Here is a 16915-nt window from a genome sequence, read left to right as displayed (position 1 = left end):
TAAATATCTTCCTAATATGATAAGCATTTCTGATCAAAATTTGGCATCATAGAAGATCATGCTCAGTCAACTCTATTAAAAAATATCACAGACTCAAGAGTGGGATTAAACAATTACTCGCTCTTTCGAGCAAAGTGGGCAATGTAATCAGTTACCAAGCACTGTGAAGGACAAAAAAATCATACCAAACATCAGAAGAACGAAACATGCACAGATGATTCGGCTGGACTGTGGAAGAAGTGTTTGGCTTTTGCATAAACAGGGACTCAAAACATCGAAGCCACTTAACCACTGTATTTTTTAAGAAAAAAAAAGTTTTTTTTTTTTTTTTCAACAATGGTGAATACAAAACCTAAGGTAATTGCAAGTTGCTATCTCAATATTCTACCCTGGCAATCACCACATTTGATTCATGCTTGAGAGTCAACTATCATAAGCAGGAGTGATCTCTTCTCATATCTTGTCAATGGCATTTTCTTTTTATTTCTACCCTTTCTAACAATTTTTAGTACTAACAAATAAAGACAGAATAAACTGACCAGAAAGAATATAAATTATTAGTGGAAAAGTGAGCAAAGAAAATGGGATTCCATCGGGATTCGAACCCGAGACCTCCGGATTGCTAGACCGGTGCTCTACCGACTGAGCTATAGAAAGCCCTAGTGCAGTGTTCGTCCCAGAAACCCTTAATTCTCAATGCTCGGGTGGTCAGAAGCTATAGCAGTGTGTTTGTGTGTGACACACACGCACACACTTGAACCTGGCATAAACCCGAAGGATAATTCAACTTGGGGATAAATGCGAGGGATCACCGAAGTGATGCAGCTTTTTGAATCCCGATGGAATCCCATTTTCTTTGCTCACTTTTCCACTAATAATTTATATTCTTTCTGGTCAGTTTATTCTGTCTTTATTTGTTTCAAACTCAAAAAGCTGCATCACTTCGGTGATCCCTCGCATTTATCCCCAAGTTGAATTATCCTTCGGGTTTATGCCAGGTTCAAGTGTGTGCGTGTGTGTCACACACAAACACACTGCTATAGCTTCTGACCACCCGAGCATTGAGAATTAAGGGTTTCTGGGACGAACACTGCACTAGGGCTTTCTATAGCTCAGTCGGTAGAGCACCGGTCTAGCAATCCGGAGGTCTCGGGTTCGAATCCCGATGGAATCCCATTTTCTTTGCTCACTTTTCCACTAATTTTTAGTACTGTTAGACATACCTAGATTAAATTAGTGCTGAAAAAAAGTCCTTTTTTTTTTTGTTCAGCGACCATTGACCTTTAGGGGTTTCATCCTAAATCTAATCAACACATCTACACCTCATTGATTCATAACACATTTTTTTTTTCCCAGTCACACTAAAGAAGTGTAGGATGGACGGACAGACAGACAACCTAAAAATGTCATGCCTTTGGCACCCCGTGGGGCATTGAAATTACTTGCCACACAGGCAGACATTAGGCATGCTTTCGTTAGTGACAGAACTGCATCTTACCCATCACTGTTGCCAATGGCAACGGCTCTCCCATCAGCTTTCCATTCAACTTCGGACCGCTGAGGCAACAGATGCTGCAAAATCATCAAGATCAAAACGGATCACCCACACTCTCCTGGTGTACAGACAATATGGACTGTTTGTTTACGAGTGTGCAGAGTGGTACGGTATGGCACTAGATTTCTTGCATAATTGACGTCCCCTACTACTCGAGCATCCAAAACTAGCATGGAGCGCCATAACATGGAAAGTCTTGTATTTGCAATATGATAATATCACCACATAATCTCAGCTACCACTGCAGAGAAATAATAATCCTTAGGGATGGCAATTTTATAGTTATAGCATTGGGAATCTTTTTTTTTTTTCTTGTCGTGATCACTAGTCTTTAGAGCAGTTTGGATGGTGATATCTTGTTAAATGTGTACGTAACACAAACCCCTTCTTGGCTAACTGGCTATGGTACCTTTAAGATTTTAACAGTACAATCCAGCTGCTACCCTGTGACTTCAAATCCTGAACATTTATTAAATAACTTCCCCTTTGGAAGTACGTTTTTTTTTTCTTCTTCTAATTCTGTTCTCTTTTTCAGGTCTTGCCTGGTAAAACAAAAACAAACACATGATAAAATGTTGCAGCAAACATTTGAATTGTAGACAAAAACATAGTCAGCTAAAAGTCTGTCATTGAGAATCTTGTAAGAAAAATAACCACAAACATTTGTATCTTGGAGCAGGTGTCCCATACCTGGAGGTTGTTGGTGCGTTTGATGAGGGCATTGATGTTGGAAGCTTCCTGGTCCAACTTGGTAGGGTCATGCTGGTAGATCATCCCATCTCCTCCACAGCTGTACAGGTGGTGGGATGGACTGTGGTCTCGATCTGCCCACGAGACGGTAGATGTGCACGACACTTTTATATGGATACAGAGTATTACCCCTGGACACTCTCGGCTTAACCATTAATGAACTGTCAAATCTTCAGTGTGAGGTGCACTCATGTTTAAAGCAGATTCCTTGCTTCTGATGTTCACAAAATTTAGAGTAAAAAATCACCTAGTTGCCAGCTAAAATGAAACAATAAAGGGCAGCATTTACACTGTTTTCCAGAGTTCCCCTCCAACCACCCCAACCCCCATCCCATTCAAAAGGCACCACTGTGTGCCAAGCTCTGCATAACATTTCTGATCTGACATACGGGCTACAGTCACAGTGAATGGCACAGCATGTAAAATATGCCGTATCTCGACTTTCAAAGCTGCATAAGGACACGTGAGGTGTTGCCAAGCATTACCCAGTGAGGTGCTATCAAGTTATCAATATTTCATAAAAAGATCCCCCCCCCCCCCCGCCTTACAAATTCAGCAGCTTGTAAGTGTCAGTCTGTCACTGAGGAAAGGCTAACTAGCACTCTGCTCATTGAGGAATGGTAGTGATCCTGCCAATCTTGTACACAAGCTCCCCTCCCACATCATTTTTTTTTCTCCCAGCATGGAAAAACATCCACCTTGTGCATTCGATTTCCAAATACTACCTATGAAACAACTGACTCAAAGACATTTAACCCATTACAAACATATCACAAACTAACTCCGTACTTCCATCAAATCTGCAAGCTCAATAAAGACTTTGATAAAAGTGTTGAATGCTAACATATCTTTTTGTAAGCACTGTGATATAGTTGTACTGTGTACGGCATATCTAAATGCCTGGCAATAATAACAAAAAATATGATGTCCTTGTAATTGTGTGTGGTGTGTGTGTATGTGTGTGTTTTGTATGTTGTTTTTTTTGTGCTTGTAAGTGTGTGTGTGTGTGTGTGTGTGTGTGTGTGTGATGCAACCAATCCAGATGATTCTTCCACTTGTTCTTCTGAAAAATACTTTAAACCTAAACTGTCAAGGACAGATGTTCCAGATTTTTCAGATTAGGAGTAAAATGAAAGACAAAGTTTTTAATTTTGAAGAAAAAAAAATGATAATAAGAGCAATTTGTTTCCTTGACAAAAACATTGATAACCATGTCAGCATGACAGAGCAAACAATGAGAGAAATGATACTTGGTTTTGTAATGACACAACACTCATGTTTCACAGAAGTTTGTCTCATCAGAAACAAACAAACACACTTACAAACCAGTGGTTCAATTCTGATTTCTATGTAATGCTTTGAATGCTATTACTTGTCCTTGTATTCAAAGCCTAAAGTGTGCGCTACAGCAATGCACTGTACATGCTCAGTTGCAGTACACATTACAATCTTCAAAAATTAACCACATCCTCCATCTGTGCTGTGGATTACTTTGGCATATGTTGGCATCCTCTACGCAGCATTAAGACTATCAAATATTTAGATGGCTCAAACAACAGAATATCAAAACTTGGGATCATCTCCCGTATCCTGGAGAGAAATATACCTGGTGTGGGACACGGCGGTCCCCATGACAACGAGTACACCGTCTTCTTGTGGTACGTCCATGACGCTTGGGGAGGTTTGCTGAGATAAGACGGAATGAGGGATAATAAAAAATTTTATCACAGTACTGTCCGAGTAGGATTCTTGCATCTTACATCCTTTGCTAAGAAATGCCTCATACTTGATGGTAAATTTCCTCCTTCTATCCTCAACAATGGCTGTAGCATAAACGACTGCATACACAATCATCAGTCTCATAGTTTAAAAGGTAGAATCTAGCATTCAGACCGAAAGTGAAATTATTCATCGATCAAAGGCTTTGTAAGATATACATCTGCATTGTGTAACTCTTTTCCTTTTCAAAAAATAATCCTACAAAACATATATGAAGGAAACAAAATCAGACTATAAGAAATTCATGGACATGATCACTTCAATACAATCACTACCACTAAAATAGACACATAATTCTCAAAAAAAAAGTCTTCAAAGTCTGGACACTGAGGAGGAAATAATCCACTTCTTTAGTGTATGCCTCCTCTCCTTGGGTTTTCACCCTAAATTGAAAATTTCCCTCCGCTTACTAGCACATAATGCAACATGCAAACTGATATGCCCATGCAGAAAAAGAGAATTATAATGAACAGTCACAATCTATTCATAGCATGAATTCATCATTAGTGATAAAAGACTAAAAAATAAAGAAAGTGATGCTGACAACCATATCATTCAGAAAGGTAAAAACTACATGGCTCGATGTCAAAGTAACAGGAGTTCTAACATACAAGAATCAAGAGTGCATGTGAGCATTTTTTTCTTTTTGCAATAGTATTAAAGTGCCCTCTGATAATTAATGAGATATGGTGAAGAGAGATTGAGTAAAGAGAGCTGAGAAGAGATGGCACACTGTAGCCCGAATTCACGAAGGTGGTACAATTGAAACCATGGTTTAAACCATGGACAAAGAAGGTAGTTTTGTATGGGGCGCCAAGTGTCGCATGGCCTATTTCGTTGATACGAAATTAGTCATTTCTTTGACGAAATGACCATTTCGTTAATGATGGAAAGTAATGCTTTCATTAACAAAATGATCATTTCATCAACGTTATGTTAACATTTCGTTGACGAAATCTATGAAATGACTGATTTTGTAACGAAATAGGCCATGCGACACTTGGCGCCCCATACAAAACTATGGTCTTTGTCCATGGTTTAAACCATGGTTTCAATTGTACCACCTTCTTGACTTTGGACCAATATGCCTCACTCACCCATGAACAGACAAGCTGTAGAGCCCCACCCTACCGTCCTCCGTTCCATACGCCAAGCTGTTCTCCCTCGATGGATGCCAACAAACCTACCAAGAAATCATGGGAATGAGACAGGATACAGGTAAATTGTATGATAAAGAGACTATGATCTAGCCAAAGGTATGACTGAACAATAGGAACAATGGACATTTAATGCAAGAAAAATATCTCTCAGTTTAATGATAATGTACTTCACTCTGTATTAATGATGGCTTTTACCTACATTGTAAATAAGATACTAACATCACATACCATCAGCTCAAGTTCATAAATGTAGCATTGCGGCATTCTATGCGTAAGGAAACTGAAATACTGGCACTCTCTGTCACAGGTAGAAAAGAGAAAGGAAAAAAAAAACTTGCATTGGAGTAATGAGTCATACAAAAAATAGGGCAGGAAGGTCACATTATGTTTATGTTTTTTCCAGGCAAATGGAATACTACTACTGGCAGAGTTTGAGCACACACAAGCACAAGCACTTAAGGATACAAACATACACTCCCATTCTTGTGCAAATATATATGTACACATGTGTGCACACAAGCATACACATGGGCACACAGACGACTGTAGCTACCACGAAAAGAAATCACATTTTGGGCTACTGCAATCACAATGGTACATCTACATTGAAATATTACCTGGGCCCTGTTTCATAAAGCTGTTCATAAAGTTACGCACAACTTTATGAACGACTTAAATATGGCAAGCCAAGTGAGTTTCTTAATCATTATCAATTTCAATAGCTAAAGATGAAATTTGCAGATGATAATGGTTATTCTTACAAGTCAACACAAGTTTTTAGTTGAAAGTGTATTTTTGCTCCAATGCAGATGAAATACTGACATACAGTCATACTTTGTTCAAACGTAAGGGGGGAAAATGGGCACAACATATTGGCACTTCATATTCCAGTAGTTTATAATGTTGTGCTACTTTTATGAACAGCTTTATGAAACAGGGCCATGGTCTGGGTAATCTTCTTTTTAAGGTAGGTCATTTTACCCCTACCTCTACCTTCTTTGAATTCAAACATAAATTTTTTTATGTTTAGAATGTGTGACATACCACGGTGACCTTTGACTTGATCCCTTGCCACAGGGTGGTGACATTGTAGGTCTTTCCCCGGGACCCCGTGTTCCACACACGAATCATGTTGTCCCCCACCCCGAGGGCGAGTCGGGCGGGGTCCAGGGGAGAGGAAGAAATGGAGTAGACGAATCCCCCCAGGGTGGGGAGACTCCACTCTGCACTCCTGGAGGGAAGGTGCCAGCTGATTACCTACAGTTTGATAAAATGGGGGAGGGAGGGGGGGGGGGGGATGTAGGAAACAAATGGGTATCAAAGCTTTGCGTTTCCTTCATTGTATCAGGCTCACGCATCACACGGGTGATCATGTCACTCCTTTATAGCTTGATGTACATGTTGTAACAGACATTCATTTCTTTATTGATAGCTTTCTTTTATATTCTTTGATGTACACACTTTTCCCACTTCATAATTCTTCATTCTTTACAACTGTATAATTAATGTAAGAATTTGCTTTAAATTAGCTTCCAGGAATCTATGCCCTTCAAGCAATGCTTCTTTGTAGATTCCTCATGTTTCACATGTATTCATTCTCTTATTTATTGTATTTGACAATTCAAACATTCAATGTCTTGTTACATTATGTTTATGGTTTACTTGTACATCATGGAACATGGAGAAAAGAAAAATACACAAAAAAAAGCACATTCACGTCATGAAAGGTAAATCAGAACTTGAAGCACTTCAAATGTCACACTGTGGTGTCAACAGACTGTGGCTGAATCTTTTGAGCAGTATCTGAATAAAGCATACCAGTCATCAACATGTGAGGCCTGTGATCATTTTGAAAGGTGTTTTGAGTGCATAACATCACCCTTGATTAACTTCACAACTTTTAAAATGTAAAATGTCATCTCGCTGATCCATGCTCCGCAACCCAGAAAAGCACTATGAGTGCATTACACGGAATTGTGTATGGATGGCAAGCTTGTTAGCACAGTTTCAATACCAAACTTATAGACTGCTGAACCTCACGTGGCCAGCAATGACTGCATATATATTTGTGTTTTGAGCCTGTTAAATGTCAACATACTCTGCAAACATGTGCACGGCACACCCTCAAACATGTAAGTGCTTCAGCGCATAAAACTATCAACACTTGGCATTTGATAAATGACAATGTAATGGCACCGATAGACTATTTCTGATTTGAGCACACAAGTGTCTCTTCGTCACTGCATCTACAGCTTTGTGACCAAAAAGGATTGTATTTAATGTAATGTTATGACTTGCTGGGGATTTCTTACTTCACAGATCAAATTGGAAGAAATGCAATATGCCTTTAAAAAGAGGAGATCCACTCAAAAAATAAATAAACTTTAAAAGACCCCCCCCCCAAAAAAAAAAAAAAAAAATCCCTACAGAATGTGGCAAAAATAACATAAGTCAGATAAGAAATAAGGGATATGACATTTTGAAATGTCACATTTTTTTTGAAAAACATTTCTTGACCAGTCCTTATGAATATTCAAATGAGTAAGTTTGATGTCATGCTCTCACAATTTTTCATGTATGCTACAATTTTGTATGTAATTCTGAAAAATTGTTATTTTCAGCTAACACAGGTAAAAACATAATCTCATACTAAAATCTATCATAGTTAACAATTGTCCTCATTCATTCGGGTGGTTTTAAGGCAAGGTCTATATTTACACAGTTGATATATAAGATTTTTGTCATTTGCACATAAAATGAATAAGAAACTGTGATGGCATGACATCATCCACTTGCTGATTTGAATATTCATAATGACTGGTCAAGAAGTTTTTTTTCCAAAAAATTGTGAACTTTCATAATGTCATAACTTGCTTATTTTTTATACAATTTTTGCACTGTTCTGCGGGAAAATATTTTCTTTTTCTTATGAAATTTACAAAATTCTGGAGTGGGTTTCTGGTTTAAATTAAATGAACCACCAGTGACTCCTCCAGTTGAAAATTACTTAATTGCCAACTTCTCTAATACAATGTATGTGTACGTATGTGGGGGTGTATATGGATCATATGTGTGTGTGTGTGTGTGTGTGTGTGTGTGCATGTATTTCAATGTATATGCATGTATTTCAATGTATAGGGTGTGGTAATATGAAATATGGGCATTTCTTCACATTGTTCACATCATTCCTGTACCATCCCCCTCTGCACTTTTTAATCCTCAGCAATTGTGTGACATTGGGTTTTTTTTCTGTGAGCAGAGGTTGACTCTGCTAGAAATCTGCAGACTGTGCTGAACGGCTTCAACCTACCTGTCTATCCATGGAGGTTGTGACCACTCTATCGGGATCACCAGCCCACCCAAGGACGGCAAAGACCGCACGGTGATGCCTCTGATCTCCGTCTCCCCCAAGCACCTCCCATCTCGGTGAGCCGGCTCTACTCAGGTCCCAGAGGACCATATCTCCACTGCATCAAGCACAAAATGTAATGGTGCTACAAAATATTGAGTCTTGATGTTTAATGTCATCTCTCATGTTAATTATAATTCTATGAAAACTATAGACAGGTTGAGGGTCAATAACATTTAATACCTGCAATAGACATTGGATTATGTGACTGCCCAACTCAAAACCCACAAAAAGTTGCAGACAAAGATTCTCTGTAACAGACCAAATTATGTCATTTGGGTTGGCCAACTCAAATTTTTAAAGTCTGTCTTACATGAGCAAGTACAATTTTCTCTACCTACTGTCAAAATTTGGCAGCTTAAAACAAAACCAACATTGCGATATGAGCGTTTTTTTTTCAGGATATTTTTTTCTTTCATCAATACTTCTGCACAGCATGCCCGAGTGACCCTCATCTTCAAATCCTCTTTCCTCCCTTTTTCTATGACACTGCACCTGTCCTTATTCTCTCTTATTTACATCACTTTTTGAATAGGTTAGGAGGATCAAATTTTACTAACAAGTTACATATCAGTCTACAGCTTAGAGCAATACTCTTTCCAACTATGTTGAAAAGTGGATATGCATTTTGGCCTATTTCAATGTTTTTTGGGGGGTTTTAGCTTAAAGGGACTGTGCAGTACTGGTTGAGGTGAGGATTCAAGTTAATAACATTCCTAAGTGAGATAATGAGAAACCTCTTATGAAATATGAAAGAGCATGTAATTTTAAAAAGGATTCAACATTTATTTGATGAAAACTGGTTTTCAAATGGCTGAGATATCCAAATATTAGTGATGATAATAAAGGGTGACAGGCCATGATTTTTATTAGGATCTCTTTGTTTAATCTTGTCTTTGTATATCTCAGCCATTTCAAAACTGATTTTCATTAAATAAACTTCAGATTCCCCATAGAATTGCATGCTCTTTGACATCTCATAGAGTGGTTTCTGAATATCTCGAAAAACATTAAAAGCTAACTCCTCACCTCAACCAGAACTGTACAGTTTCTTTAATGGCTCACACATTGAAGGCATTTGTCTACATTTAGTTGTGCTAAGCTCTCCTTACAAGGAGAACTTAGCACAACTATTTCCTAACTATTTCCTAAATCTTTTTGAGTTTGGAAACTAGAAATGTTGTTATGGCGACAGGTACATGTATGCCTCCGCAATAATGCATGATTCTCCTGATAGCATATTATAGTACATCTTGATAAAGTGTGATGGCAGTTGTACAAAATTGGCAAAATATCAAAATGACATGCTTGGCACAAATGTGTTGAATGTTCACTTTTCTTGAACTAGGTTTAATTGGATGAATGCCTATATTTGCTAAGAGAGCATGTATTTGGGGATTTGAGGACTTTTACTTGACTTTTGACCCTTTTATAAGTTCATGCATTGAGTAATTTTCAAGGTTTGGGGAAAAGTATAATTTCTTTACAAAATAGTAATTTTAACCTGGTCTTTGTCCCTTGACCTTTGACCTTATGACTCCCAAGAGAATCAATGTCGGGCAGAATATGCATAAATATGTGTAAGTTTCAAGATACCTTGAGCCACTTCTGAGATATGGAAGAAGTGAAATTCAGCTTTCACTTGATCTTTGACCTTTTGACCTTCGACCTTTTTGGCAAAAAAAAATGTCCAGAGAATCTCTATCAGGTAATACATGTATACACCAAGTTTCAAAATAAAAATCCTGCAGGCATTGCATAAATATGAGGGAAAAAGTAAAATTTAGAAGAGTTGACCTTGACCTTTGACCCCAGACCTTTGACCCCATGACCCCAAAATTCCCTAGATAATCACTGCCAGTCAGTGCATGCATATGTACTATGTTCCATAAAGATACTTTGAACCATTTCCGAGATATATAGAGAAAAAAGTGAAAATTTTCAATATTCACTTGACCTTTGACCTCATGACCTGAAACTCTCACCAAAGAATGTATGGATATTGGGTAGTACATGCATACATAACTTCCAAGAAAATACCTTCAGGCATTGCATAGATATGGGGGAGAGAGTGATATTTTGAGCATTTGACCTTGATCTTTGACCTTGAGCATCTGCACCAAAAAGTTGATAGGCACAACTTCACCCCCTCATACATATATACATTACGATACTTTACATGGTTTTTTAGTTACGCTGTCCACAAAATTGATTACAGACGGACGGAAGGATGGACAACTTGAAAAAATAATGCCTCTGGCACCACTTCATGGCAGAGGCATAAAAATGCAAGTAGGGGCCCAGTGGGTACACCGTATGGGAGCACTGTAGGGTAGACACCACTCTCTCATGAGCAAGGTTTGATAATGCCTGATCTTAGCGGAGGGCCCCTGTCAAATCTGCGATTGGCCAGAGTGTAGTAAATCAAGCCTTGCTTTAATATTCTTTAACCTTTCCATTGAAGCAGGCCACCACAGTCTGAATTTTGCATGCTGCCAATGGCAGGCAGGAAAAATGTAGACTTGGGAAATTGCGGAAATCTGCAATCTTGGTGAATGCAGCAATGCAAGAAAAGACGCTTTGTGCATGCGGGCACCTTGCAACCGATGATAGTTATTAGAATCCTCGGGGGGTAAAGTTGCTCCTAAACTCTGTGTTTGTTCACACAGTGCTTATCATTGATAATCAGACTCGTAGTGTGTAGCTATCAACAGGTACACTCATTGCTTAAATCTGGGAGTGAAGTGTGCCACATGCAATGACCCTGTTTCAGGTAGAGTAAGAGTTTTGCAGGAAACTTCCAAGTGAGAGCCATAAAAAAATATTCTAAGTCAGGGATGTCAGTTAGAATAAGAGAGAAAACCTGAAAATTATCGAGAAGCTGTTGTTCATAAACAGGTTTGACTGTTGATACTGTCAGGACCTGAATTCAGGCTTTTGCCTGAAAACTGGCATCCATGCCAAGTATAATTAAGTGCATACATTTAGCAATTTCTAAGGTATTGAGAAAATACTGTGATTCCAACATTACCATTTTATTCTGAACTTTGACCCTTGACCTGATGACCTAAAACTTCCCAAGAGTCTCATCGTTAGGCAATACATGTGTATAAAATGCAAACAGTTCTGATAGATATATTTTGCACCATTTCAGAGATATGGAGAAAAAGTGAAATTTTTGCACTTTCACTTGACCTTTGACGTCACAGCCCAAAACTTTCCCTGGAGAATCTTTATCTGGTAATACATGTATACACAAAGTTTCATAAATAATTTTATGCACCATAGAGATGTGGACAATGGACAGCCAGACAACCCGAAAATAAATGCCTATGAAGACACTTTATAGACACTTTGTAGACACTTTGTGACAGCTCCACCATAAAAACTCAGCTACTACAAGTGATGAGACCACAGAACGATGCAGTATTTGTAACACTCTTTCATTCAAGTAATCACACACTAAACAACATGGTGCTCATTACCGGTATACTCGAGATGAATCGACACACAAAAGGGTCACACATAAGTTTGCTCATTGATAAAGGTATTCATATGAATGGGCCTGCTAAATATGATGCGGGGAGGGTAGTTGGCTCTGATCAATGGGAATCTGGGTCTTAACTTGTGGACCAAACTGCCAACTGTAAGTAATAAAGAACATTGAAACAAAGTTCCACCAGTATTTTGATACAGGAGGTGATCATTTTGGCAGCAAAAAGCTCAGGGATATTTTTTTTTTCATTTGACTTTTGCCAGTGTAAATGGGCCCAAACTTGATACGAAGAAACAAGGAATCTCATGGAAGAAACATGTCACGTAATATTCAGCACACCTGTAACATTTCTGTTAATTTCTGAGAACAGTAAAGGTTAGACATTGTTCTGAGTAGAACTCTTCCCCCCCCCCCCCCCACACACACACTTTTTTTTTTTAGGAAGAAAAGTTTGGGAAGCACCATACGAAAAGGTAAACTCTTGAAACAAAATGTAACAGTGCTTTTGTCCTGAAATGAAGGTGCTCTTTGTTTATGAATACATTTTCAAAGCTACTGGGTTCTTCAGAATGTTCATGTCTCTGAAGCTACAAACTCCAGAGGGTTTTATTGACTGAAACACCGCAAACACTATACTTGTAATGCATCATGGTCTATGGAAATAATAAAATCAATTCAGTTCAATATGACAGCTTCTGCCATATGCATGACTTGTATGAATAATACCATTTCTAGCTCTAATCAAACACTAGTGTTTTTTCTTGGCCATTACAGTATAACAACTCCCATGTGGACACATTCCTTTTACCTTAAGAGTTTCACTATGGAGACATATACTGTATACGCTGAAGGTTTTTCGCGAGTCAGGTGCTATGACACTGACCCTGATTTGAATGTGATGTAGGCATGTACACTTCTCCATTCAGAACACGACTTCACGACTGCGAATTTAATTGGTGCGAAATCATCGGGAATTCCTGATACGCGAAAATTTAGACTTTCAAATTATATGGCGTATACAGTATTATAAAAAAAAAAAAGATTCCTTGTGGAGACTTTCCATAAGCATACAGTTTAAATAATCACATTTGATCTGTTTTTAATATTGCTTGATTTAATATCAGCAGGCCTTGAAATAGGATTTTGGAGGGGCAAGGCCATTTAGAAAAGGGCACTTTTTCCAAGAGGCCAGCCATTAAAGGGCACTTAGGTCAGTCAGAGGGGCACCAAGGCCACATTGGAAAGGGCATATTGGGTGTTTATACGTGATGTGAATGCCCCATAGAGCTGTATGCTATCGACCGTGCTGCTACACTCCAGCAGCGCACGCACGCATAAGATCTCTCCGCAGCAGACGATGTTAGGCAGTAGGCTATACACAATACGATGCAGATTCTGTAATACAGTACGTTCTCAACGCATACGCCGCGTTCGCTTTGGAGCACTTCCGGCGCCATTTTGCTTTGAGCATGCGGGCATGAATGCAGAGCAAGAGAGATGGCAATGCTCGCAGCTGTCCGACAGGCCTGGCATTTTTTAGCATGGCTTGCGACCACTTGCTCCAACACGCCACTGCCTAGCTAGTAACTCTATGGCCGCTGCGCTGCAGAGGCAGTCGGGACGGTAAAAGCCGGTCGGGCGTACATGTACGTACACGTCGTCTCATATCTCGGAAAGATACTTTGAGTTGAATCAGATATATTGGGACGTGAGAGAACTGAAGGTATGATATTTGAGATCAGGAAAGTTGTTCAAGCTTATTAAAGTGTAGACTTTGAGAAAGGACATATTATACTTCATAAATAATAACTTTCATTCTAAAAGGGCACCACGGCCACAAGAAAAAGGGCACATTTTTTTTGGCCGTAACTTTGATCAAGGAAAAAAAGGCATTGCGGCCAACGAGAGGGGCACCGACGGCCATGGCCTTCGGTGGCCGTCGGTTAAATCGAGGCCTGTATCAGTATTGCTTAGGGCAAAATCATTTGGAATAGGGCCCCATTCATTTTAATTTTTTCCCCCATAAACAACAACACAACAGTATAACAACTTTTCACAGAGTGCAAAGATTTGCCAGCAGATTTATTTTCTAATACATAAACTGTTAGAAAATACATGTGTGCATTACATTTAAATCTGCATAAAAATGAATTGTAACAACTGACCCATGGGAGCTTGAGATCAACTGCTGCGGTCTTTGCTTGGACCAGTGGAGAGATACCCAGACCTTTGACTTCTGACCCGGGTCATCTCCACGGTCATGAGGTCGCTGACCCCCTCCTCTTGGCGGAAGATTGACTACTTTCACAGGCTTGCCTCGGCTGGTGCTCCAGAAACGCAAAGTCCTGTCCTTGCTCCCTTGTTGGGAATGTGATGAGAGCATGAAATATCAAGGATCAGGTTTTCTTCAGTTATGTAGCTTTGAGGATTATGGAGTGGTTACCTAACTATCAATTACCAACATCTTCCAACAAACATTACCTGAAATGCACTTGGCATGCAATTTTAGCTACACTCGGGCAAATATGCCTTTGAAAAGCCTTTTTATTTTCAAAATATCCATATTTTCTGTCTGCAAGATCCTTTCTTTCAAATCTTGTTCATATCTATAGGCCTACTTGCTAATATATATTCATTATAGATTTAAAGACATTTCTTGCTCTAATGCTTCATTTCACAAGGAGTTTGCAATTCAACTACATCATATGGTTTTGTTTCTGTAGCAGGAATACATTATGGCTTCATTAGTTGTATAGCTCTTTCCAGCAAACCAAAGGTTTCCATAGCAACTCCAGGAGTTGCCATGGCTATTCTCTGTGAGGGAAGCATTTTATTCACCCTTGGAGCTTTTGTCTTATTGTGTATAAAAATGTCACAATCAATATAATTGCAATGTCTTAATGTTATATGACAGAAGAGCTTAAAGGTCACGAAACTCTGTATGAAAGAAAAAAAAATCTATCTCATCATATCAGCGAGTGGGGGGTGTTTCATAAAGCTGTTCGTAAAGTTACGAACAACTTATGAACGACTGGTGATCAGTTCTTGTGCTGAATTATTGAAATTCTGATAAGTATAGCACTTCAGAACTGATCACCAGTCGCTCGTAAGTTGTTCTTAACTTTACGAACAGCTTTATGAAACAGGGCCCTGGAATGCCATGTAGAATGTATGGGAGGGCCTGAAAATCATCTACTGATAGCTAATTGCTACACACAATAGAGCCTGAAACTGAATACTGTATACGCCATACATTTCACCTTTTTTTTTTTTTTGCGAATTTCACAAGTTGGTTGCTTTTTGCAATGTAACAACACACAAAAATATCGACTCTGATCCCAACATAAACTGAGACCTGCACACATACATTTAGAAACTCTGTTTATCACTGTACTCCACGGTCGCAAATTTGACCACTCGTGCAACTGTCAGGAGGTTGAAATTCGCAGAATAGTAGACCTGCTAAATATATGGCATATATACAGTCCTGTCAGAGCCTGAGTTCAGACTTTTGCCTGAAAACTTGCATCCCTGAAAGATTAAGACAAGGGGAGAATAATATTCCTGTACCAGAGACCAAGATGCAGCCTTCTTCCAGTGATGCCTCCGTCTCCGCCTCCTCTCCTTTCCTCCTGGAGAAAGCTTCTTCTCCCAGGAAAGGGGCCCAGGCCAGAGACTGCACTTCGTCCTCATGGCCCCGCAAGAGGTGCAAGATTTGGTCCCTCTTGGCCAGAGCATCTACTAGAAGAATCCGGCCATCCTTATACCTGCATGGCATACAAGTATAAGGACACACAGAAATAAACATTTTATCAGAACCTATTATCACTATTTTTGTGCCATTAAGAAATGATTCGCTCTGTTTGCAAACGGCACAAAACAGCACTTTTTTAGCACTTTCATATTTCGACAAACATTTCATGCATTTGAAAGTGGAGCACTACTCTATGGTCAAATGGACTTTAAAAGTAGTAGCATCGTTCCAGTTGACATGGGGGATCCAAATTGTTATTTTTTGTGACATAATTAGAAACCACTTACAAAATATTAAAGGGCATACAAGTCCAAGAGGAATTCAAAGTTTATTTGATGAAAATTGTTTTGAAATAGCTGAGGTATCCAAAAACAAAGTAAAACAAAGTGGTCCTAATAAAAAGTTGATCGAACCTTTTATTAGGACCTCTTTGTCTTTGGATATCTAAGCCACTTCAAACCCGATTTTCATCAAATATATTCTGAATCCTTTTAGAATTGTATGCTCTTTCATATTGCATATTAAAGTGTTTCTCATTATCTCACAAAAAATATTTGTAAACTGGAAGCCCCATCTCAACCAAAACTATTCAGTCACCTCTTTAACTATGTGCAGTAAAAGCAGATGAAAAGGACTATAGATAACAGCTTCAACCACAACAGACATAAAATGAGAGAAAGTCTTAAGTCCAACATATACTGTATCTGTAGGAAACAGTAAAACTGGTCATATTCCAATCTTCACAAACTACCCTTGAATTCAAATTGAATGTTTAAAAAAACAACAACCATAGAATAGCTTGTAGCCTTCTTATCAAATTATTGTTTTTAATAAATCAGGGGCCTGTTGTACAAAAAGATGCAATGAAAGCTAAGTCAGATATCAGCCACTCAGAACTGAGTATTCAGAGAGTTAAATATTAGATTTTCTGACTTCCGTTTGATCTCAATTTAGTTGCAACAGGGCCTACCGGTAGAAATTCCAGCTTTGAAGGGGTAGGAGTTTAAGTTGC

General features: G+C 38.8%; 1 protein-coding gene across 1 annotated transcript in view; it reads right to left on the bottom strand.

Annotated features, from left to right (window-relative positions):
- Positions 1–16915, bottom strand: part of LOC139713200 (gem-associated protein 5-like) — a gene marked incomplete at its 5' end in the record, with an annotated part of 56771 nt that overhangs the window by 30487 nt on the left and 9369 nt on the right. Inside the window, 8 exons of the mRNA XM_071624949.1 lie at positions 1499–1572; positions 2246–2379; positions 3912–3991; positions 5182–5267; positions 6289–6501; positions 8555–8711; positions 14315–14507; positions 15720–15916. Coding sequence (XP_071481050.1) covers positions 1499–1572; positions 2246–2379; positions 3912–3991; positions 5182–5267; positions 6289–6501; positions 8555–8711; positions 14315–14507; positions 15720–15916 — 1134 coding nt within the window. The remainder of the gene's footprint in view (positions 1–1498; positions 1573–2245; positions 2380–3911; positions 3992–5181; positions 5268–6288; positions 6502–8554; positions 8712–14314; positions 14508–15719; positions 15917–16915) is intronic.

Source organism: Diadema antillarum, unplaced genomic scaffold, assembly GCF_040938485.1.
Source record: "Diadema antillarum isolate AM-2024a unplaced genomic scaffold, OU_Dant_1.0 seq00001922_RagTag, whole genome shotgun sequence".
NCBI lineage: Eukaryota > Metazoa > Echinodermata > Echinoidea > Diadematoida > Diadematidae > Diadema > Diadema antillarum.
Note: the sequence above shows the minus strand (reverse complement) of the source record. Positions and strands in the feature narration are given on the sequence as shown.